Genomic DNA, 25,250 nt, shown 5'->3' on the forward strand with positions numbered 1-25,250 from the left:
AAACATGGTAGGCTAAAATTTGCTGTTCTGTTTGTTCTCAAAGTAAAGGGATTAAGACAACTAATAGTAGATGAAAAAACGAGAATATTTACCTTCCAAAGGGAGCAAATTATTATCAGGTACTTACTTAGGAGTATCAATTTATATGTAAACACCACAATTACAGTGTAAGCAAATAACAGCTGCAGAGCCTGGCTTTTTAGTATGCAAATCTCAGATCTGAGGGTTTTCCTAGTCACAAATGCTGGGACTTAAGCCCAGGATCAAGGTGAGTCCTGTTTATTCAAACTTTCACTGAGTGGAGGCCAGGATAGTGGGCAGCAAAGGATGATCCAGGTACAGTGTGGAAAGGGCTACCTGAGGAATGGTCAGTGAGTCACTACCCGATGATGGAGAAGGAACCAGAGATGGGAAGGCTTCTGGGTGTTGTGATCAGGGTCGGGGCCCAAAGGAGACTCCTCTAAGGAGGAGCAAGCTTGGCCAGGTCTCTAGGCTGAGAGAAGAGCACAGACAGAGGCATCCCTTAGAGATGTGCCTATCATTCAATATGTCTCTCCCAGTGTTGTGGAGGGAGTCTGTGAAGCCATGTTGAAGAACTTGGACTTCATCTGAGGGTCCTGGGAGCCACTGCAGGATCCTAAGTAGGGGAACACCTGGAGGCACAGCATTTTTGCTTTCCTGCAGTCACTCCGGTAGCAGTGAGAAAGGCAGAGAGTGGACAAGAACACAGGCAGGCAAGTGGGAGCCACCATGGTGATCTACTCAAGAGCTCTAAAATGAAACCAGAGAAGATGACTCAAATCTGCCTATTCTCTCCCCAGTTAAAACTCCTTCCTCCTGGAAAATGTTCAGGAAGTTTAAAGTTCAACTCCCCAATGGAGACACTCTTTGCATGGCTATGAGGGATGGGATGACTAGTGCATATGAGGCTCTCATAGCCTGGGCTCTGCCACAGGGGCCAGTCTGGTGTCTGGACCATATCTATTAAGAGGTAACCAGCCTTCTTTGTCCTTTGTCATGAATGGCACACCCAGCTATTGACTGTGACACCACTGAGGCAGCTCATGATCAGGGTCCTTGTTCTCGGAAGTTCTGGAACTTCCCCTTCCAGATCCCAGGCTTCAGCAGCTCCAGCTGTCCATGCAGCCATTCAACGTTTGCTCACCAGGGCTCATGGGAATGCCTGGCTCTCTGCATGCCCTGCATAAGCTATAGGGCTATGAGAGAGAGCTCCTCCAATCAGTGTTCCACAGTCATTCCTGGGCCATAGTGCATGAGCTTACACAGGGCTTTCTGGAGACAGTTACAATGCACTCCCTCCCCCCAACTAGTCTTTCCCACCATATTCTAAGGTCCCATACCTGCTTCTGAAGGTTCTACTCTACCCAACATAAGGCATACACACATACCACTTACATCCCACTCCAAGAAGGAGAGTCAGGGTACATGATCCTGACCCCATTGTTCTCTTTATCTCTCCTCTCTTCCCCATCCATACTTCTTGGCCCAAAATGTCAGGCTTTCTTCTCTCTACCTGCCCACCCCCCACCCATGTTTCATCCTTTGGGCCTCACAGCTCAGTCTTAACAATGGGATAGTCAGCCTCTCTGCACTGTAGAAGAAACTCCAGTGTGAGTGAGATGAAATGTGGCTGCAGGAAAACTGAAGACCAGGGACAGCCAAGGACAGGAACTCTTCAGTTTTACAATACTAAAAATTTCTCTCCTCTACCAAACTTGAATGACTGAGAGACAACTGGAAAGTTCACACTTAGAGCATTAGTTGTAAGTTATCAGAGGTTATCAGGTTATAAGTGATCACCATGACATGCCCATAGCCACTATTTCCATATCACAAAGGGCTGGTTGGACCTCTGTCACCCATAGCCCACTGCCACATTCTGTGCACTCAAGAAAACCCCTCCCTAGTATTTATCCTGCCATCATTTTTCAAATGTATCATCAATTTAAAAAGCTTTGTAAAAATATAGTTGTTTCGATGGTTTCAGTATATAATCTCAGAAATAAATAAGGATCAGAGAGATGGCTTTATCTATTTTAATCCAACTTCTTTCTGACTACCCAAAGCATCCTGGGAAAATCTCTCCCCATCTTCTGGTAACGGGACATGGGAGCCTACTTCAGGATAAGGGTGTGCAGTGTCACTTGCTAGTGGCAGCAAATCATCTCAGATCATTTGTCTTTTCCTTCTGCTCCCATTTCAACACTGTGGTTTATCTACAGATGCAGATTTCATTTCTAAGTTACATCTTAGAAATGGGTTTCCCAGAATAAAATACTCTTCTGTAGCTTCTCAGAACTGGAAGAATGAACACTCTAAAGTGATTCATTCCCTTCTTTGCAAATTACTCCCGTGCATGTTTAATAGAGAAGTCTGAGTTACCTCCAGCATATTCGACCTGGATCTTCCCTTTCTCTTGCCAACTCCTTCCTACACAGAGCTCTAAATCATTATAACTCACGAGGCCTTCCTCTTCCTCAATGTAAAAACTCTGCGCTACTTTTGGAGAAGAGACAGCACTAATTAGAGCAACATACTTCATAGACTTGCCTTCAAAAAGTGCTGAACACCGCAGGAAGGAATTCTTTCAGCTGTTGTTGAAGTTGAAGTCCAGTTTAGATGTTTCAAAACAAGATTTTCCAAACTATTCACACACTTTATCTTTTTTTTTTTTTTAATTTTTTTTATTTATTTATGATAGTCACAGAGAGAGAGAGAGAGAAAGAGAGGCAGAGACACAGGCAGAGGGAGAAGCAGGCTCCATGCACCGGGAGCCTGACATGGGATTCGATCCCAGGTCTCCAGGATCGTGCCCTGGGCCAAAGGCAGGCGCCAAACCGCTGTGCCACCCAGGGATCCCCCTATTCACACACTTTAATTCTCTAGTATACCCTTCAGAAGGCACACACATATCTGATCTGTATGTTCCAGAATTGTTCTGTGACTGCAGGAAAGTCATCTCATTTTGCCCTGAACTTTAATTATTTAAATATGACCTAAGCTTTTGTTTTTTTTTAAGATTTTATTTTATTTATTTATTCATGAGAGACATAGAGAGAGGGAGAGAGAGAGAGAGAGAGAGGCAGAGACACAGGCAGAGGGAGAAGCAGGCCCCATGCAGGGAGCCCAACATGGGATTCAATCCAGGGTCTCCAGGATCAGGCCCTGGGCCGAGGGTGGCGCTAAACTGCTGAGCCACCTGGGCTGCCCCTGATCTAAACTTTTTAATCTGTACATTCAGATCCAAGTGAATCCTAGAAGAATGGGATTGGTGGGGTGTGGGGGTGGGGCATCTGTTCAGCAGGGCTGACTGGCTTGAGTAAAGAAAGCATCAGAGCTTAGAAGATGTGGATGACAATTTCTTCCGCACCTGGAGGGCCTTCTAGCCTCTGCCTCCTCTCAGTTACTCAGGGGTTGGTGGCATTCATTTGTTGATGATTTGAGAGCAGGTCATTAAAAAGAACTTGCTAAATTTCAGGAAATCCAGCCACAACTGCTGTTACTAAGATAGTGCCAACTCTTCTGAGCCAAATAAGATCATTCAACATTCCTACCAAGTGCCTTAAAACTCAATATGTGACTTTGAAACTCAGAGATATAGTCTATACAAAAATAGGAAAGAAAAATGACCCCAATCATAGCCTTCGATAAGCTAAAGAAAGACGCAAGAATATGGATATTACATTTGAAAAAGGGGAAATGAAATAGAAATGGTCGATTCCCTGATAAGGGAATTACTCTTCAGAAGTGTGATAAAAAGTCTAATTCTAAACCAGCTCCTGCAGTACTTCAAAAACAAGCATCTGTGCCCCCAATAGTTCTTGCCCCCATCTGCCTACCAGTGCCTCCCCAGGCTCTAGAATGAGACAGAGTCAGCACACTACTTCACCAGCTGTAGCCTCCATCCCAACCACCTGAGTTTGGTCATTGTTCTATGATGGATTGGCCTAAATACTCTAGGGTTGTTGGTTTATTATTGTTATTATTATCATCTTATTATAATCATCATTTAGCCTCTCAGTAAAAAAAAAAAAATAGAGGCTTGAATCTTTGTGGGCTATTTTTGGATTTCAGAGATGGCACACAGAATCATGCAAGTATGCTGCTCTCAGCTGTTTACTAAAGTAAACCATAAGGCAGCAGTACTGAATGGGGCCCAGAGTAAAAGAAGACTCTGTAGCTAGTCCAGGTAGCAATGCAAGTCACTCTGGCCCTCGGTTTATGCAGGACCCAACAGACCCAGTGACATACCAAGTGTCTATAACAATTAGAGATGCTGTGAAGAACCTCTGGAAAGTTCTAGGAGAGGCTCCACAAGGTCTCTAAGTGTGTTAGAACACAGCCATGCCATGCCCTCTTCTACAAATAATCATTCTCCTGGGATCCCTCGGTGGCTCAGCAGTTTAGTGACTGCCATCAGCCCAGGGCGTGATCCTGGAGTCCTAGGATCGAGGCCCACATCAGGCTCCCTGCATGGAGCCTGCTTCTCTCTCTGCCTATGTCTCTGCCTCTCTCTCTCTCTGTCTCTCTCTCTCTCTCTCTCATAAATAAATAAAATCTTTTTAAAAAATAACCATTCTCCTTGTGAGAAACAGCTTATGCTTGTTACCAAGCCCTGGTACTGAAGACCTGACAATGGGACATTGAGTGACCCCTGTGACCAGGAGAACCTAGCTTATAGCCTCTCATTAGTCTAGGCATGTGCAGTAGGCATTCATTGTAAGAAATCAGGCTCGAGCAGTAACAGATGGTGTAAGCTGCATGAGTAGTTATCTCAAACTGCTAGGTCTCCTACATCTGTTGCTTTGTTGTCTTCTCTCCTTCAGTCCACACCTATGTCCTCATAGGAAGTTCCTGATGATCAACCAACATGAGGAAAAACCCCAAGCCTGATTTGTGGACAATTCTCTGAGATGTCATTAGCACCAACCCAAAGTGGAGAGCTGTAGCATTAAGCCGGGCTGACGGGGTGGCCCTGGAGAAGAGCAGTGAAGGGTAATCCTTCTGGTGGGCAGGATGTCAAGCAGTATATTGATTTTCCATGTTGTTTGGACCAAGAGATGTCTGGAAGGATGTACACCAATTCATGGGCAGTAGCTAACAGTATGGCAAGATGGGAAAGAAGAGGATCAGGAAGTCAGTGACAAGGAAGTCTGAGGAAGAGGTGTGTGGATGATGGGCCTCCTGGAGGAGCACAGTGTGACGATGTCTCAAAGTCTTTGTGGAAGCTCTCAGTAATCAGGTGGACAAGATGACAGCTGGGGAGGTCAGGCAGCCTCTTCCCCAGTGCCTTTGTACAGAATGGACATGGCACCAGGGTCCACCAACACGGCTACACATGGGACCAACCCTACAGACTCCCTCATGGCAGCCTCATCTGACTGTCACCACTGAGGAGTGCCTGTCTTCCCTGTAGCAGAGACAAGTGCTGAGCCCTTCCTCCTGGATATAGTGGGAAGGAAATCAGTCAACCAGCTAGTGGGAAGTGATTACACTAGACCCCTTCTGTTACACAGAGAGCAGTGGTTCCTCCCTGGAATAGACATGCACAGATTTGCCAGAGTGGGTAACGCTCCTGCATGCATCTTTACCAATCACTTACAGAATACTTAATCCACTGGCATCCTTCCCTTACCTCCTCCCCCTGTACATTGTGACTGACCAAGAAACTCATTCTACAGCAAAAGAAGTTTGTTATGGACTCATGTCCCTAAAATTCACTGGTCTCACCCACATAATCCATCACCCGGTAAAATGAGGTAATGACCTACTAATGATACTGGGCCTACCAGCTTTCTATCTCTGTACTAGACAATTTTCAACCACCCCACCCCCGATCTGATCCTTTTAAATTGTGTGGTTTCTTCAATGACTCAAGCCCAAGTGCAATAAATAGGTTTCTTCCTTCCTTTTCTTTTCTTTTTTCCTTTTTTTTTCTTTCTTTTTCTTTCCTTCCTTCCCTCCTTCCTTCTTTCTGAAGCCTCAATATAGTGAAAGTTAAAATAAATGTTTGAACTAGAATGTACATTTTCAAAGGGAAAATAGTTTTGAATAGAAAAGCTTATAATAAAATATTACACTGGGCTAGGCCTTTCAACTGTGGTTATAATCAAAGATATACAAGCAATAATAGTATTGTAAAGAGATTTGACCCTAGATCTTATCCTTTTGGATAGATAACAAAGAGGAAAGAAAATTTGTTCTAGGCAGTAAAAAAAAAAAAAATCTCCAATTCAGTACCATGGCAGGAGGGAAATTATTTAACGATCTTTAACATTAGCCTGATCTGTGGCGGGTTTCACAAACCCAGCTATGAAGTAATACATCTTCCATCAGCAGGGGGTTCAGAGATACATGCTTTAATTAAAGTTAGTTACTTCAAGGATAATTAAAGGTGTGTTACAGAATTCTATAGACAAGATTACAGAACTCTAAAGCATACACTAACTAAAATAGCTACAGCTTTATTTTAAATAAAGTGGTTCAGGAATTTGAGAGAAGGCAGGGAAGGCAGTTTAGTCTTGAGTAGTAATGCCCATGGACATTTAATTCAAATTGGATATAAATGAAATTTTTTCTTCATTTTTTTCCTCAAAGTCTAAAGATAATATCCTAAAAGCATAACCTAAGCATTCCATAATGTGGCCAATGGAATCTGCTACAGTCTCTGCCCACTGATTCTCCAGTCAACAATTGCTGCTTGAGTGCCTACCTATACCGAGATATATGCCCGACAAAGCAGAACTGAGACATAAAGCCCTCAGTCCTGCTCTGCATTTCTAGACAGGCATGAGAGATCACCTCCTAACAATGTGTATTTCCATCTGGCCCAGTTGGGGCACCTCTCTTATATCATCTCTTTTTGGGGGGTTCTCAATACTGCAAAGTAGTTCTCAAAAAGAAACAATGTCCTAGATGCTCATCAGGAGTCTCTAACAGCTCTCTCTCTCTGCCCCTTCTCATTCTTCTGAATTTTTCCTTCAGAACTTTTGTGTGGCTTCCAGTACACCCCAAAATTCCCACGTAAGAAAACTTGAAAGACATGATAATGTAATAAAAGAAAATTAGGGATCCCTGGGTGGCGCAGCGGTTTGGCACCTGCCTTTGGCCCAGGGCGCAGTCCTGGATATCCGGGATCGAATCCCACACATCAGGCTCCCGGTGCATGGAGCCTGCTTCTCCCTCTGCCTGTGTCTCTGCCTCTCTCTCTCTCACTGTGTGCCTATCATAAATAAATAAAAGTTAAAAAAAATTTTTTTAAATAAAAAAAATAAAAAAATAAAAGAAAATTAATCCCATGACACTACCAAACAAATAGAACTGATACTAACACATTGCTTCACTGAAGTGCCATTTGTCCCACTCTTTGAAGGTACTGTTGTTGTTTTTGTCCAATTATACACAGAAGTGTGTCTTTTTCTACTAAACACCTTATCTCCAGCATATTTCCATGTTAGTAGGATTACTTTTAAGCATTACTCCTAATGGTTACATGACATTTTGTCCTATGCATATACTTATCAACCTGTTCCCAGTGTTGTACATCTGGATTAATTCTAATTTTGGACCATTTCACAGTGAACTATGATAAACATCTTTGTGCATAAAGGGTTTTCCACATTAAGGACTTTTCACCTTAGGCTAGATTCCCAGAAATGAAATGGCTAAGTCCAAGGTTATAAAACTAAGGCTCCTGAGGTACATTTTGGGGCATCTGTCTGAAGGGCAGCATCTAAACAGTGCCATCTCAATGAGCAAAAATTGACAGAGATGACAGTAAGCCTAGAGTGGATCCATCTTATTTGTGCAGGCTCATTGGGGGCACCGCTCTACACTAAAATCAGGCCTTTGCTTCTACACTGAACCCCAAACAACTTTATTAAGTATTTTTTTAAAGATCCATTAAAAAAAAAAAAAACATTTTTGCTGCTGACTAGATTTTCAGGAAGTTCCTTCCTGAGAAATGAGTGCTTTATGCCCCAAACTGGCCATGCTGCAGAGGAGAGGGATGGCGTTTCCTCCAAATTTTTTTTTATTTTATCAGATTTATCTGATGTAAACACTGAGTACTGAACGCCTATCCTACCAAGTCCTGAAAGCTTATTTCTAAGACCATTTCAGAATAATGAGTCCAAAAGGGCAAAAACACAAGATCTTAACCTCTGTATCTCTATCTGGCAATTAAGTGAATTTCTTATATGTTTTCTAACGGAAGAAAAGGAAACACCACAAGACATCCTTTTCCACTGGAAAAGTAATTATTTGCGGAGTTTTTCCATGAACCTAGAGAAGTCTCTTGAAGAAAATTAATGCCAGGGAGCTACAGATATCTATGTCCTGGGTTATAACCCAGGGCTCACCCCTATTCAGGAAGGAGACACTGAAACTATTGACAATAAAATATTATGCTTGGCTAGGCCTTGCAAACTGTGGTTATATTCAAAAATATATAAACAATAGCATTATAAAGAGATTTGACCCTAGATCATATCCTATTGGATAGATAATAAAAGAAGAATACAGCTGCTCCAGACAAAATTCTTGACTTCCTTCTAACCAAAAGAGGGCTAGATGCTATGCAAAATAAGTCTAACTTTTCCTGTTAAATGATATTCAATTCAGCTACAGGAAAACATTTTTCAAAATTTAGAACAACTTTGGTTTGTGGATAGACTTTAACTGTATGTTTCATTAAATCTAAATATGAATCAAGTAATTCTGGTGAAAATTAAGCATCTAAACTAAGATTTGCCATGATTGAAAAATACACACCAGATTTCAAAGAGTAGTATGGAAAAAAAAAAGGGTAAAAAAAGGCATTGGGCAGCCCAGGTAGCTCAGCTGTTTAGTGCCACCTTCAGCCCAGGACGTGATCCTGGAGACCTGGGATTGAGTCCTATGTCGGGCTCCCTGCATGGAGCCTGCTTCTCCCTCTGCCTGTGTCTCTGCCTCTCTCTCACTCTCTCTCTCTCTCTGTGTCTCTCATGAATAAACAAATAAAATCTTTAAACAAAAAACACACACAAGGCATTAATAACTTTAGATTGATTATATTGCTTGGGACCTAAGCAACTAAATGAGAAAAATTAAGGTAGAATGGGTTTGGAGAGACTATTTGAGTATGATTACTGCACATCCAGTAAGAGATGTCAAGTAGGATATTCAAGGAATTTGAGAGAGAGGTCCAGTCTCGAGGTAAAGGTTTGAGATCACTGACACAGATGGTATTTAAAACCATGAAACAAGACCATGGTGAAATCTGCAGCGAGGGAATATAAATAAAAAGGCAAAGGGGATCAAAGACTCAGCCTTGGAGCACTCCAACATTCAGAGGTCAAGCAAAAGACAAAGAAGCACTTGAAAGAGGATAAAGAACTATCAAGAGTATAGAAGGAATCTACGAGTATATCCACCAGACGTAGGAAAGAAAGTATATCAAGGAAGAGGGGCTGATTGGCTGAGTCAAATGGTTCTAATGGAGCAAGAAGGATGAGGATGAGAACAGCCCTTGTGTTTGGTAAAGTGGGATCATTAGTCATTGGGTAGTTGCTGGTGAAGTTGATGATGAACTGAGCTGGCAATCTGCAGGGGTGTGGTTAACAGAGAATGGGAGGAGAGAATTTGCAGAGTGAGTCCAGACAACTCTCGTTAGCAGGTTTTATATATAGAAAAGCTAAGAACTGGAGCCACAGCTAGAGGTGGAAGTAAGTTACAGAGGGACTGTTTTCTAAGAAAGGAGAATAACATGTTTGTAAGCCAATAAAAATTACCTGATAGGGATGAGAAAACTGGTAATACAGAGGGAGAATCACTGGAGTGATATCCTTGATTATTTAAGGTAGGTGGGCTGCAGGGCCAGGGGAGAGAGGCTCTGACTTTAAATCTGAGCACAGATATTTCATGGTTAGTGCCAGAAAACAAGGCAGATTATGTGGCTACAGATGAAGGCATATGGGCAAATGGCAGAGCAAGTCCATTTGCTATCCAGGTGGGAGCTCCCCGCCTGGATAGACCTATTTCTCCAGCAGGGACACTGTTAAGAATGAGGATAGACAGAAGGTCACGATGGGGGGAATGTGAGATAATCAATGAAGAGAACGGGAGAGGGCCAGTCCCAGGGAAGTTATCAGGCAGCACCACAGATCCACCCAATGTTCATGACCATGTGAGACCAGTCAACTGCTTGTGAGTTTTCCTTTGGCCACATTCAGCAGCACAGATGTAGGCAGGAGGACACAAAGATGGGGACTGAACCACTCTGTGCTTCTGCTGAGTGAGAAGGATGCTATCTGGGATGGGTACGTGAACTGAGGGTGTACTCCAAGGATTGATTATACTGTACCACATGAAATATAGGCTGGAAAAGGCAGAAGGAGAAAACCTCAAGGGTTTGGGGTCATGGAGCAAAAGTCAGGAGACTAAGGGACTGTTAGAATTGGAGCAAGAGATGGAAAGAGCTGGAGATGGAAGTTGGTTCTCTAAACACATGATGCATGCAACAGATGATGAAGCATTGGCCATTATAAGGACTGAGAACGTCCATCTATGACTATGGAAGTCAGTGGCAGGGTGGGGTGAAAGACAGAAAATTGGAACAAAGCATGTCAAGGAACTGAGAGACCCAGATGTTAGAAGAATCTTCCACCTGTATAATTGAAGTGCTCCCTCAATAACTGATTACCTAAGCTGCAAAAAAAAAAAAAAAAAAAGACTAAAGAAGTAAAGATGGAAGATCTGTATATCACAATTAATTAGCTTAAGCTAATGAACATATATTGATCACTGCAACCATTTACTTTGGTTTTTTTTCTCTTTTCAAGAAGTCATGGAAATTTGTAAAAACTGACTATGTACCAGGCCATAAAACAAATCCCGACAAATTTCAAAGAAATGGAATCATGTAGACCACACTCTTTACTCACTATGTATTAAAATAGAAAAAAAATAATGCCTAAAAAGTTCTGGAAATTTAAAAAATAAAACAAAAGCATATAAAGAACGTATAAGTCAAAGAAGAAATCAATGAAAATGTTAAAACTTACATGTGAACAATAAAAACACTACAAATCAAAACTGTGGGATACAAATATTGCTAAAGTAATACTTGAGGCAAATCTCTTGGGCCAAATGCATATCTGAGTAAGAAGAAAGGCTGGAAGCTAATGAATTAATCTTGGAAATTTAAGAGATTAGAAAAAGAATGAAGTCAAAGAAAGTAGAAGAAAGGAAATAATAAGGATGAGAACAAAGTTTAATAAAATAAAAAATAATGTTACAAGAAAGAAATGAAAGCCAAATATTGGTTCTCTAGAAAGTCTGAAAAGAATCTGTACCTCTGGTGAGACAGATCAGGAGAAAAAGAGAGATGGCACTCATCTGGGGCGGTAGGAAGTGGTGGCCGCCTCTATAGGCTTTCTTACCCCACTGTGAACTAAAAGGAACTTAGGTTTTGTGCCCAACCAAGAGTTCTTGCCCTCCTGAGATGTGATCTTGACTGAACACCCACAGCACATCTCCGTGCCTCCACTGCGTTCCCACTCCATCCCACTTCAGGTAGCCCTTCCTTTTGGGGAAAACAATTTTAACCATCTCCCCAATTTGCCAAAAATGGCAGTGGTTTGTTTCATTTTTCATTTTCTTCATTGTTTTTAGATCATTTAAAGAAAAGAGAAGGGAGAAAATAACAGCATTGTGTTGCCATCCCCTACCAGTAGCAGTCTGATGGGAAGGAAACTGAGGCAGAAAGTGGGTGTAGCACTGAGCCAGTGGGAAGGGAAGCCACAAGGTACCTGGAAGCTGTGGGAAAACAGATTCAGAACTAGAAGCACAAAGGGACACCTACAGGGTCTCCAGAGCATGCAGGCACCAGGCTGCAAGATCTGCAGTCCTAGGAGAGGCACCTGACATTTACTGGACCGCGAAGCTGAAAAACCAACTGGCAGATTTCTAAAAGACTAAACAGGGATTCAATTAAAGCAGTATTTTTATTATTTTTCTTCTAATTAGCCATAAAGGAAAGACAGTAATCTTGAATACTCTGGTTACATGTCATTCTAGTAAATCAAAGTCCCTAATGATCAATAAATTGCTTTGCAAAAAAAAAAAGCAAAACAGCCAAACCACATTTATATAACACAAACATAAAACAGCACCTGCCACCTTCTGGGTCTGGAGCTACATAGATAAAATAAATTATGCTTGAGACAATGGTCCTCAAGTGGAGGTTAGGAAGGGGTTTGGGGCTAGCAGGACTGTTTCTCCAGATTCAGGAATCTTCAGAGAAAATAGTGTAAAGAGAAAGGTTCTTTTCCTTTCCTTCAATGTAGCTATCACTTCCTACACTGTAGATATCTAGGCTTCCAAGCCTAGAAAATGACCCTGCATGCCTTGACATAGTTACATTTCATACCAAAAAAGAAAGAATCATATAGGATGACATGGTTAACTGAGCCACAAGTCGGTATCAAAAGATTATTTGGGGACCTTGGCAAACAGCCACATCAGACCCTGGGGCCACGGGCACCTCTGTCTGCCAGGTATCCGCCCTTCCTTGCATGTCTTGCAGTCTTTTCTCAAGTGTCTGCCCAATGAGATTAAATTGTCAGCCCACAGAACAGATTTGTACATCCCAGCTGCAGACTGCGTGTCTGTCATATCTGTAGCATTATGCTGTAAATCACAGCCACAAAAGAACTTTCTTCAAGTGTTTTTCTTTCCCCAGCTGATGATATATAAATATATACAAAAAATTTAACTCATAATTACTTACAGAAGGTAATGGGGGAATATAACACATGGCTGAATACCAAACCAAAAACAGTCTTAGCATCTCAGCAATTTCATAAAGCTCTTTTTTATGCTTACACAAATGCAGACTTGATTCTCCGAGAACACTTGAAGTGGGACACGTTTCTCTCAGTAAAGTTTCCAGCCTGTCCCCAACCAAGTTCATCATTCAGCCTTTTCCCTCACTAACCTGGTAGTGGTTTCATGTTGTTCTAGTCTCACTATCACTAGCAACTGATCGCATAAACTCTTTGGCATAGGGTATTAATGGCACAATATTACTCTAGAGTTATTCTCCCGGTCTTCTAAATTTTACAAGACAAGGTGATGAAAAGGGACAACTAACTGTCCAATGGTGGAACCCACACTCTGAGGTGGAGAGGCCCAGCACTGGGCCCATTTCCTTTTGCGGGCTACCCTGAAAAAGCACTACTAAACAGATTACCTTTTACTTAAACTCTTACCAACTTTCCTAAGCTAAGGAAGTATTTATATGATGTTCATGATTTATACTTACATATAATTGTTTCTAATGATGTCAGTTTCAAAATGAAATGGTTAAAAACCTCTGAATTTTCTAAACAAACTTTGGGATATTTATATACACGCAAACATACATACAGATTCACTTTTTCCTTTAGCACTTTTGTTCTTCATTCTCTAATATTATTGTTTCCTTACTGTGACAGATACTATTGGTATGCACTGCCACAGAAGTTTAAACGACCATGGCCACTTTGGGGAATAATTTGGCACCAGGTGGTCAAGCTGTAAGTGTGCATAAAATATGATCATGCAATCCCACTTCTGGGCATATATCCTCAAGATTTTCTTTTGCATGTGTGTAAATACATTTCAAAGACGTTTACTGCATGCATACGTGTAATAATCAAAAAATACAAAAATAATCTAAAATTCATCATGGAGGAACAGATTTTTTTCAATATGGTATTTTCATATGATGAAATGATATTTAACATTAGAATATGAACATGATTTGTGCAAAACAATCTGCTCTCTCATAAACACCAAGTGATAATACAAGTTTCTTTTACAGAAAGTAAAAGAGAGGCACCTGGGTGGCTCAGTCAGTTAGGCGTCTGCCATCAGGTCAGGTCATGATCCCAGCATCCTGGGATTGAGCCCAGCATCGGACTCCGTGTTCAGCTGGGAGTCTACTGCTCCTCTCCCTCTGCCCTACCCCCTGCTCACTCACTCGCATGCTCTCTCTCTCTCTCCCCGCCCCAAATAAATAAATAAAATCTTTAAAAAGAATAAAAAAGAGAAAGTAAGTAAAAGAGAAATAATCTTCATGGAAAATTCTATAGTGGAGTCTGCTATAAAGAACCAATAAACATGAAGATATGTTCTGTCTTGCTAGAAAAAAGCAAAATAAAAAAACAAGAGCCTGCTTTTTCCCTGTGTCCGTTAAACTGGAAATGATGATGAATAATTGTATTTATCACTGGCAAGGCATGAGGATCTGGTGCACTCATACATGACTAATAGCAAAATAAATTTATAAACTTTCCTGGAGGTTTATTTGGCAACATGTATCAAAAATTTAAGGAAAAGTAAACAACTTTCAACAGAGTACTTCATCCTAAGGAAACAAAAATGTGTAGAAGGATGAAGTTATAATAAAAAGTGTAAAGTGCTCAATGTTTTAAAGAATAATTTTGTTGAATAAACTATGGTATCTAAATGAAATGAGTTATTAGGAGGATAAAAACAATGCCCCAGAAGAATAATCACTGACTTTAACATTACTCGTATGTTGTTGAGTTTAAAAATGATCTTATGTGTTTTAAAAATCATATGCAAATGCTCCTTATTATTCAAGGTATCTGGGACGAGAGATGAGTCACTTAAAGTAAATCCACTTAAAATGGAGATCAAACTTTCACAGTAAATAATGGGAAGTTAAAAGTTTTGATTAGCATTACATTTGAAGAAAAAGAAACAATGAAATAAGTTTTATTTGATATCTTACCAAATTTTGATAACAGTATTTTTCATGAAAAGGGGTATTTAGGAAAGATCCTAAAATTCATGTTGAAGTCTAAGGGGTCAACAAGACAATTTTGAAGAAGAAGGCTAAGAAGAAAACATTTATTATAAAGGTTTAATAATTCAATGAAATGGTATTAGCTCAGAAATCACAAAGAGATGAACAGAACAGAGTTCAGAAATAGATCCAAAAATATAACAGAAGCTGGTATGACAGAGATGGCAACAAAATAAGTGAGAAAATAGGTAACTATTTATTAAATGACAGTGGGAGAAGTGGTTTTCAGTATGGAAAACAATTAGATCCTGGCCTCACACAACACAGAAATATAAATTTCAGATGTGTTTAAAGATTTGAAAGTTTTATCTCGGGGCACCAGGGTGGCTCAGCAGTTGAGCATCTGCCTTTGGCTCAGGGTGTTATCCTGGCGGTCCTGGGATGGAGTCTTGCATCAGGCTCCCTGCAGGGAGCCAGCCTATCCCTGTGCCTACATCTCTGCCTCTCTCTGTGTCTTTCATGAATAAATAAATAAAATCTTTTTAAAAAGTTTTATCTAGTAAAGAATAATAGCAAGGTACAGAAAAGAAACTTGGAAAACCAAAATATATTTTTTAACAGTCTCTATGGGAGAGGTGCCTGGCTGGCTTAGTCGATAGACTCTTGACCTCAGGGTTCTGAGCTCAAGCCCCATGCTGAGTATAGAGACTGCTTAAAAATAAAATCTTTAAGAAGCAAACAAACAAAAAAACCCTTTGCAGGAAATGCAAAGTAAAAGAGCAGTGAAACACATTTCATGCCGATTAGATGAACCAAAGGTGTTTTGTTTTTGTTTTGTTTTTTTTTTTTTTAGATGAACCAAAGTTAAAATATCTGATGGCACAGTCGCAGATAGCCGGATACAAGGAACTCCAAAACAATGCTGGTGGGAGTATAAAGTGACCCAACCTCTACAGAGAGAAATTAGCAAAACCTAGTAACACATAGATGTTGATGCGGGCATATTATCCTACTCAGTCATTCAACTTTTGGGAATATAAATCCAAGACACACATATATTTGTACAGAACCTAATCAAGGATAAGCAATATTATCAAGGATATGCAATATTTTTCATAATAGCAAAAGGGAAAAACATCTTTTTGTCCATCAATGAGCAATATTTAAACTCCGGCATACCAAACAAGGAAATACTATGTTAAAATGTATCAGCTAAACTTACAACCATCAACAAATGTTATCAACATACGTTTAAAAAAAACAACAGTTTTGTGTGAAAAAAGCAAATCACAAAAACAAATAACAGATCTCCATTTACATAAACTTTTAAACATGAAGTAGGACTACACATTTGGATGGGCACACACCGACCCAATGTTGCAGGTTGCACGGACTCAACCCCAAATTCTCATCCTTCGCTGTCTGGATTTCCCTCTTGCTCATCAGAGAAGTTTCTACCTAATGGCAATCCCATACCTAACCTTAGGTTGCTACTCCATGTAAGGTGCTATACCCGGTGCCAGAGAAGACAAAAGAACTGTGCAAGGCTACTCTGACCCTGCAGAAGGGCACAACTCAGCAAGGGCAGTCATCTGAGAGACTTGGTTCTGTCTTTGCTCTGGCTCACATAACATGCAAATTCAGGAAGAGTGCTTTGAGGCCCAGTTCCTTCATCTAGAAAATGAGATAGCCACCTTCCTCCTATTGTGGAGATTGACTATATATATATATATGCAGTGTCCAGCACACGGCAAATACTCAAACACTCTTAGCAACCGCAGGCATAGCAGCAATTTGCATGAATATAATCTTCTAGGCAGCATCTCGGTCACATTGATGGTAAAAAGAAAAGGCACTAGATGCTTTTGCCTATCCTCTCCACAGCTGGATGTAAGAGCCCACACCCTGCGGTCTCCCCTTGAGACTTGGCCCCCACCCTGTGGAACACAGGGGCATTTCGTAGGGCAGCAGTCTGCCTGTTTATTTTTCCGAGTTCACCACCACAGTGCTCTGCCTGCCTCAGGAAAGAGAACTCCTTCTCTCACACCTTTGGGGAAATTCTGGGGTGAAATGAGACAAAGATAACCACAACACACCTGACCTAGCTTCTCAGTCGACCCTCTTTAAAATCCCAAGGACATACCACAGTTCCATAAACCGAAGAGAGTGTCTCGGCCTCCACCTTCTCCAACATACAAGAGCCTCTAACCCACAAACCACCCTCCTGAAAAGCTGGGGCAGGGTTCCATCCATGGACTTAGTGCAGCAGGCACGAGAGGGAAGGCCTGCCTGCCAAACGCTGGAAAAACCACAGTGTTTGAAAATCATCTCTGGAGATACGGAGCTGTTGGATTTTATTCCTGGGAGTCCTTCCTGGGGGCTTGGGAAAGAAGGCCAGGTATTGCCGGTGTCTAGCCACGGAGGCGCCACCTTGTGGCAACAGCACACATTCAGCCTTGACATTCTGGCATCCTCTACCAATTTTTAATTTTGAGAGATTCAAAATATTCCCATTTTTATGTTTCAAATGATAATTCATTCATATTTTTTGATTTACATTTTATCACGACACTATGTCAGACTTGCATTTTCAAATACACTTTATGAATAAACTGGCTTCAATTTATCAGTATCAGCCCTATTGTGTCTGGGGTCTGGCTTGATTCACTGCCCAAGAACATCCTGGAGGGATGGGGGAGGAGACAACCAGTTTAGATTCCACCCAGGTCTTAAGACCAAATTCTCCCTTCTAGATTTCTGGACTGGCTTACATATAACTACCTTTGGTTTGCATACATTAAAAAAAGAGGTAGAAAATCATCAAGCAGTTTCATCTTAGCTTTGAAACAAAACTGGTGAAATAAATAATAATAGGAATAAAGACAAAACTTGCCTGACAAAACTAAGCAGGATGATGGTTACCCTTGGGGGACAGTTCCCACAGAGGACATAGGGAACCTGGTAACATTCTAGATCTTAATCTGGGCACTGGTTACACAGGTGTGTTCAGTTTGTGAAAGTCCAGAGTGTACATTTCAGATCTGTCCCCTCTTCTGTGATTATGCCATAGCTTAATATGATATTAAAATAAATTCACCAAGTTCTAACCAGTCGTCCCTCTTTAACTTGCCTTTGGGACAAAAGGCTATGCAGACACAGTACGAACCAAGAACGGAGATTGCTCATTCCTTTCTGAGGTATTTCAGTCTGCATCAATTGGTTTCTCAGAAGGCCAAGACCACAGATGAGCTCTCCTTCTGCCCCTCTGGGCAGGGAGGAAGGAGAAAGGACACAATCTATATCACTGTTAGTTTACATTACTGAGCCTGGCTATTACTTCACTTTTCCGAAAATGAACAGGCAATTACCTGCCCCCCCTCCACAGGAAACCTTGGCCACAGAGAGATACACACATCTCTACAGAGACACACTTCAGCTCCACAAAGACAGTGCCCCCCCACACACACACATACCTGGTGGCTCACCACTGCCACGGACAGCCCCTCACCCCCCACAGAGACAGCTAGCTTCTGGCCCAGACACCACAGATGGGGTAGGGGATCATTGGAAGAGATGCAGCTACCCATGGACAGGTAAGGAACATCAACTGGAATATGAAAAGTTGTATTTTCAAAGTCTTACCAAACTAAATTTCTCTGGAAAGATTTTTAGATCTGTAATAGGGTCCCAGAGACTGCTGTAAAAAAATTCTTTAAATCACCTCCACTTCTAGCCCCAGCTCAGACCATCTGAAACCATCTTCCTTCTATTTTCACCTCTACCATGTCCCATGAACCCTAACTGCCTTGGGAAGACTAAAAGACAGGGATTATTCTGCTTTACTGATTAAAAAATTGAGGCTCAGGGGCACCTGGATGGCTCAGTTCGGTAGAGCATGTGACCCTTGATCTTGGCCTCTTGAGTTCAAGTCCCACCTTGGGCATAGACATTACTTAAAAAAAAAAAAAAAGTTGAGGTTCAAAGATATCTGTCAGACATCATAAAGCTATCTGAGTAGCCATCTGATCAGCCTGAGTTAGGGCGAGGTAGCCTGAGTTGGGAGGAACAGGGTAACAATGTCAAAGAGGAGGGGTGACTCTCTCCACAGCCCAAAGCTGGAGAACCACCCACAGCACCACAGAAGCTGCCTCAAAGGAGCTGGAGTAAACTACTCACATCCGTCAACAGTTGCACATTCTGGGACTGGGCTCCACCCTCCCCATCGAAAGTGCAACAGACCCAGATCACACGTCCTGGAGTAGGGCGGCAGGAACGAAGCCAGACTCCAGGCATTTTCTTAGGGTCGATGAGAGCCAATGTTGGCTAAGCCAACAGCAGAGCGTACCTGCTTCTCTTACAAAGTCCTTGGGCCCAGACTGGGGTGCACAGTTAGTCTCTCCCATACTTATCCTCGGGGACAGGGCTTATTGGGGAGAAGGAAACGGAGCAGGATGGATCTAAGAGCAAGCACCTAGCAAGTTCCCTTACCTTGCTAAGACATTAGCAAATTAAGTGCCTGGGAATGGGGGTGGGGTGGGGAGGCGATGCTACAAATGCTGCGGGTCCAGGGGTTCCCGCCACGGAAGCGCTTGGCTCCACGCTCACTCCAGAGGTCCCCCCGGATGCCCCCATGCCTCTGTAGGGTCCCTTGGGATGGGCTCCCGACCTCTCCAAATCCGGCGGAGGGGAAGGAACTATGAAAAGGAGACCGGGATGGAACTGAAGTGACATCCACCCGCAGTAGCCCCCCCCCCCCAGCGGTCCGCGGCCCCCGCCGGGCGCGATCTACTAGGGCTCTTACTCCGCGCGCCGGCCACGACCTTGAGCGAGTCCCTGAATAGCCCCATTTCACAGAAAGCAAGAGTCGGGAAGAGTCCAGTCCGCGGCGCTGGGCGGCCCGCAGCGTAGCAGGTGCGCGGCGGCCCGCAGCCCAGCAGCTGCGCGGCCAGTGGAGTGGGGGCTGCAAACGGAGGGCCGCGCGGGGACCAGCTCCCGCCCCGCCGAGGAGAAACGGGCGGGTCCGACTCTGCGGCGGTTCTCCGGCAAGTTCAGCGCCCCCCGCCCAGCCCCTCCGCGGAGCCGTTGGCCGAGCGGGGGCCCCGGCCCAGGACTCGCGCGGGTGCGGGCGACGGGGCGGCACCTCCACCCCCCTGGGTGCGGCAAGGCCCGCGGGAGAGTGGCGCAAAGCGGCCGGGGGGGCGGGGGGACTCACGCGGAGTGGCCGGGCTGGAGCCGATCCGTGGCCGGGGTCACCGGTGGCGGCCGCGCTCAGGCCACGGCGTCTCGGGGCGCCGGGGGCACCTGCCGCAGCGCCGCGCCGCGCGTGGACGAGGGAGCTGCGGGCAGCGAGGCAGGGGCGCGGGTCGGTCAGCGCCGGCTCTGAGCTGCAGCGCCGCGGGGCCTCGGCTGCCAGAACCGCAGCCGCAGCGGGAGCCGGGGAGCGGGCGGGAGGCGGGCGGGAGGCGGGCGGGGGGCGGGCGGGAGGCGGGAGGCGGGAGGCGGGCGGGAGGCGCTGGCAGCGGCGGCGAGGGAGGCGCCCGCGCCGCAGGAGCCTGGGGCAGCCTGGGGCAGCCTGGGCCAGCCCCGCCGCCGCCGCCGCCGCCACCTGCTGGCCCCGCCGCTGGCCAATCAGGACGCCCGGGGCGGGGGCGGGGGCGGGGGCGCCGGCGGCGGGGCGGGGGTGCGGGCCGGCCGGAGGTCCGCAGGCTCCCGGGGCGCGCGGGCGGCAGGCGCCGGGAGGGGCGGGGCGCCTCGGGGGGAGGCGGCGGCGCCGGGGCGGGGCGGGGCGGGGGCGGGGGCGGGGGCCGGGCCAGGCCGGGGCTGCGCGCGCCCCTTCCCGGCTCTTCCCCGCCGCGCAGTGTCGCGCTGGGGCCGCGGCGCGGGCGCCCCCGGGCAGACCTCGGGTCGCTCCGGTGTTTCCTGTCGCCTGCCCCTGAGCCCCGGCGGCCGGACCCTTCTGGCCGCGGAGGGACTGGTCTCGGAGTCCGGGTCGGCCTGGCCCTCCCGGCGCGGCCGCTCACCCGCCCGAGGGTGGGCGCCCTGGCTCCCGAGCTCCCCAAGGCGGCTTCTCCAAAGGCAGCTCCTGCCCGCTTCGCCGTCCCCGGGCACTTCTAGTCAGCGTGGCGGCCCATGCCCCGAGCTGGGTTCCTTCCGCGCTGCGAGTCTGCGGCAGAACGTGCGTGGCTCGCGCGGGGCTCGGGGTCCGTCCCCGGCAGCCGCGCCCAGCCCCGAAGCCCCGAAGCCCCATCGCGGCCGCGCCTGCGGGTCGGGGAGCCCGCGCCGCCCGGAGGACCCGCCAGATCGCCGCAAGCGAGGGACGCCCTGGGGCGCCGGCCGGGAGCTCCAGGGGCTGGACGGACGCCTGGGAGTCGGAAGGCTCCTCTCCAGGCCACGGCTTCACCGCGCGTTCGCATCCACTAGGCGCAGGGCCCGGAATCTCCCCGAGACGGGCCGCCTCAGCCCCGCAACTGCGCTGCGAAAGCACGTTGTCGGTTTCAGCCGCAGCGTGGAAGTCACTCCATCAAAACAACGCGTTTGCGGAGCTACACTGGTGATTCCTAAAACCCCACGAGTCCTCTCGCAGGACGTGAATTAAGAACGTTCTCTCCGTATAAATTTGCTCAGTAGAAATGGATGGCTCCTTTGCTGATCTGTCCGCAGCAGGAAGAAAAAAAAAAAAAAAACCATAAATAAGAACCTTTAAGAAGGGAACTTGGAAGGTAAAAGAGTTGAAGTCTCTAAAGATCTAGTGTCCTCTCTTAAAAGGATTTTATCATCCACAAACTGGCTAAAGTGGAAGAAAGTTTGTGTTTTGTTCCTATTTTGTTTACATTTAATGTGAATTTTATTTACCTGTGCTTGGTTAGCATTGGCATGCTATGAAATTCAAAAAGTGCAGATGGGTACACAGCTGAGAAGACCCCTCCCATCCTTGCTCCGGGCCTCTCAATTCCTCTCCCTGGAGGAAACATTACTGTCATGTTCCTGCTTACCCTAGAGAAAATCTAATCAACCAAATGTTCTTATTTTTACCTTTTGTTATACAAAATAATAGGTCTAACTTCAGGCACAGGCCAACAGAATAAAGGGTTGAATATAGAATGTGAAGAGATTACTCTCCACATGGGACCCAGTAGTGGCTGCCTCAGGACAAGAATGGGGACTGGGTTCAAAGATTATTTGATATCATACTGGTGTTTGCAAAACTGGCCTAATATATAAATCCACCTCTTTCCAGAGTCTTTCAGAGTCAAGATACTAACATCTTGCATGACTCATAAACACTTCAAAAAAAAAAAAACAAATTACATACAGAAGAGTTCAGTGATTTGAGTAAGCTTACAAACAAGACAGGGAGAACATACAGATGGAAATCCAGAGACATTATGAACAAGAGCCCCAGTTCCCTATTCGTCATCTTGTACGTCAGAAACAGGCACAACTTCCATTCTTCACCTGAGCTATTACTGACTTTTTTTTTTTTTTTTTAACATTCCCCATGAAAGGTTTGGCATTTGAAGTTGAGTTGGGTAACAATGAGCTCCTAAGATGACCTAAACTGCTACCCCCTTGATTATTCCATCCTGAGCTGTCATTCAGCAAAATTTCACTGAATATCCATCCCTTCTTTTGCTTCTCATGACTCACAGGCAGTATTTGTTTTTCCCTTATCTGCATGATCCCGACCACTGCAAAAGTTTTAATGGATTCTTCCTTTATCAAGAAGAGCTCATTGACTTTTGTGAACCAAGGATATGTATCTCATCTTCTTTTAAAGCATGAATCAGACAGTCCATTTCTTAGCCAGAAGATTGATGAGTTTATCCTGGCAGAAAAGGACATGTCTCAGGAGGATTCTGGGTAGAATTAAAAGAGCATTAATCACAAGACTGGGGTGCCAATATGACCTTACTGCTTCCTGTCTTTGTGACCTTGGACAAGTTACTTGAATTTGCTGAATCCTAGATTCCCTAAATATAAAATATGGTGTAATCCTCTCCACTGCCCTGCAAGATTGTTATTATTTGATACAATGTACGTGAAATTGCTTGATACATAATAAGACTTAATATGTTAGCAATCTAAACATGATCATTTTAATTTGGAAAAAAATGAGTTTATTAAGGAAGTTTCTAAGACATTTTGTGGCATGTGCTGGAATAGAAGTGATGAAACCTTCACCCACTACTTCCCTATCAGCCAAAATATGATACCTGATTTTTCAAAAAACTGTATCTCTCTCTCTTCCATTTCAATTTAGCATTTGTTATGTAATACAGTTATTTGGGTGTATCTCTAATCTCCCCAATTAGACTGGAAATGCCTTGAAGTTGGAATCATGTCACATCTTTTATTCCTAATGGGCACCTCAAATGTGATCTTGATAAATTGTAGACATCCAATGATTATATGTTGAATGAAGAGTAAGAGGGTAGGGAAAAAATTGTTAAATTGTACCTCATCAAGAAAGATGTTTTAAAATTCATTTGTTCTGTAAAGACCCCGTTAAGAGGATGAAAATACTATGGTACACTGGGAAAAAATATCTTCAAATAACATATGTGACAAAGGACTTATATTGGAATATATAAAGAGCTCTTGATATTCAATAGTAAAAACTCCCAAATGGTCCAATTAGAAAATGGGCAAATGATATGAAGAGATATTTAACCAAAAAGTATATACAGCTGGCAAATAAGCACATGAAAAGATGCTCAACATCATTAGCCAAGGGAAATGTATATTAAAACTATAATGAGATATCACTACATACTATCAGAATGGGTTAAGATTTTTTAAAAATTGTGACAACACCAAATCCTGGTGAGGAGACAGAGAAACTGTGACACTTACGCGTTGCTGGTGGTAATGTAAATGGTGCAACCACTCTGAAAACAGGGTGGCTATTTCTTTTAAAGCTAAAATTGAACCTACCACACCACCCAGCAATTTCACCTTGGGCGTTTGTCCTGGAGAAATGAAAACTTGCATTCTCACAAAATCTTTTACAAACCAAGCCACACAGGACCAGTCCTCAACAACTCCACCCAGCACAAGAGAGCAGAATACCATGACACACAACCAGTCTACTTGCCATACAAAGAAACAGGATGGAGCTCACTGGACTAAGTGAACACTCATGGTTTTGGATAAGTCAAGGAGAAGTGGAGGCTTCAAAATGGAAATCCCGAACTTTCTGCTCTTAAGCAGCAATTAATTGGAAAAAAAAAAAAAAGACATGGGACCTTATATGTATCTCACATTGATGAAATACAGCATATTGCACTAAACAGAACTAGAAATAGAAATGCACAGAAAATAATTCATTATTTATGGTAAGTATAGTGTTTTTCTCCAAGGTATTTTTTAGAACAATTAATATTTTACTATACAACTATCTGCTCCCTACTAAATAATGGCTTCTAAAAAGTTGTATTGCTTTCTTTAGCAAAGTTGATTCTATTTTAGAAGGACAGGACAGTGTAGAAGTAATTATAGAATCTTGTCATTCACTGATTACAGCATCCAATTACAGATCCTGGCACTGCTAAGAGATACTGATAACAATATTATTTTATATGAGTAGATGATTACTGACTTACAGTCTTTGTGACTGTATCCTCTTACAATTTTTCTTACTATAAATTAAGTCCCTACAATAAAACCCAGACTTGGCTAATAACCTCTGTAGCCAAATCAGATACTATGCTTCTCTGAATCTTGAACCAACTGACATCTAAAGCAGCTGACTCAGCCTGCAGTGTGCTGAGAGTTAATAAAATTAACAGTAATGCCCGGAAACTTAGCCAGTGCCTGTGTGTAAGTGTGCATCCCCTTCATAACAATCCTCAAAGCCTGAGATATGATTTATTCACTAAGGGATAGCAATAAGGTTGCCATTGAAATGGCAGTCAGGCCTCCGCATAGAGAAGCATACAGATGAATCTGTCCCCTTTCCCTCAGTGCCTGATCCTTCCTACCTTGCTCTGCATTTTCTTTATTCCACAGCATTTGTCACCCTTTAACATAATCATAACTTTCTTATTCTGTCTAATTCTTACTGTTTGTCTTCCTCACCAGGATACAAGCTGCATGAGGGCAGAGATTTATTTTGCTCCCTGATATCTCCAAGCACCTTGGACAGAGACTAACACAAAGAAAGTGTTGGATAAATATTTATTATATGAATGAAGATTCTCATCCACCAACATTCACAATTCAAAGATGTTCAGAAGTTTTTGTGCGTGCTGAATATTCACATTGATATTTAAGATATTTTTTTTTATTTACTTATGATAGTCACAGAGAGAGAGAGAGAGAGAGAGAGAGAAAGGCAGAGACACAGGCAGAGGGAGAAGCAGGCTCCATGCACTGGGAACCTGATGTGGGATTCGATCCCGGGTCTCCAGGATCGGGCCCTGGGCCAAAGGCAGGC

General features: G+C 43.8%; 2 protein-coding genes across 9 annotated transcripts in view; one reads left to right on the forward strand and one right to left on the reverse strand.

Annotated features, from left to right (window-relative positions):
• The window catches only part of MYRIP (myosin VIIA and Rab interacting protein), a 357,362-nt gene extending 337,126 nt beyond the window's left edge, over positions 1–20,236 (reverse strand). For 2 of the 8 annotated variants that reach the window (XM_077865683.1, XM_077865686.1), the window contains exon 1: positions 19,617–19,911. The gene's annotated coding sequence lies outside the window, so the exon portion shown is untranslated. Of the gene's footprint in view, positions 1–19,616; positions 19,913–20,027 lie in introns of those variants that run through there. The other 6 variants (XM_077865685.1, XM_077865679.1, XM_077865680.1 and 3 more) reach the window with 5 other exon arrangements.
• LOC144294259 (uncharacterized) lies at positions 18,401–25,078 on the forward strand. The gene is made up of 4 exons (XM_077866068.1): positions 18,401–18,408; positions 19,670–20,181; positions 20,674–24,150; positions 24,896–25,078. The coding sequence occupies exons 1-3, from the start codon at positions 18,401–18,403 to the stop codon at positions 21,408–21,410; spliced, it is 1,257 nt and encodes a 418-aa protein (XP_077722194.1). The 3' UTR covers positions 21,411–24,150; positions 24,896–25,078.
• The last annotated feature ends 172 nt before the right edge of the window (positions 25,079–25,250 follow it).

The sequence above is a fragment of the Canis aureus genome, chromosome 22 (assembly GCF_053574225.1).
Source record: "Canis aureus isolate CA01 chromosome 22, VMU_Caureus_v.1.0, whole genome shotgun sequence".
NCBI classification, from domain to species: Eukaryota; Metazoa; Chordata; class Mammalia; order Carnivora; family Canidae; genus Canis; species Canis aureus.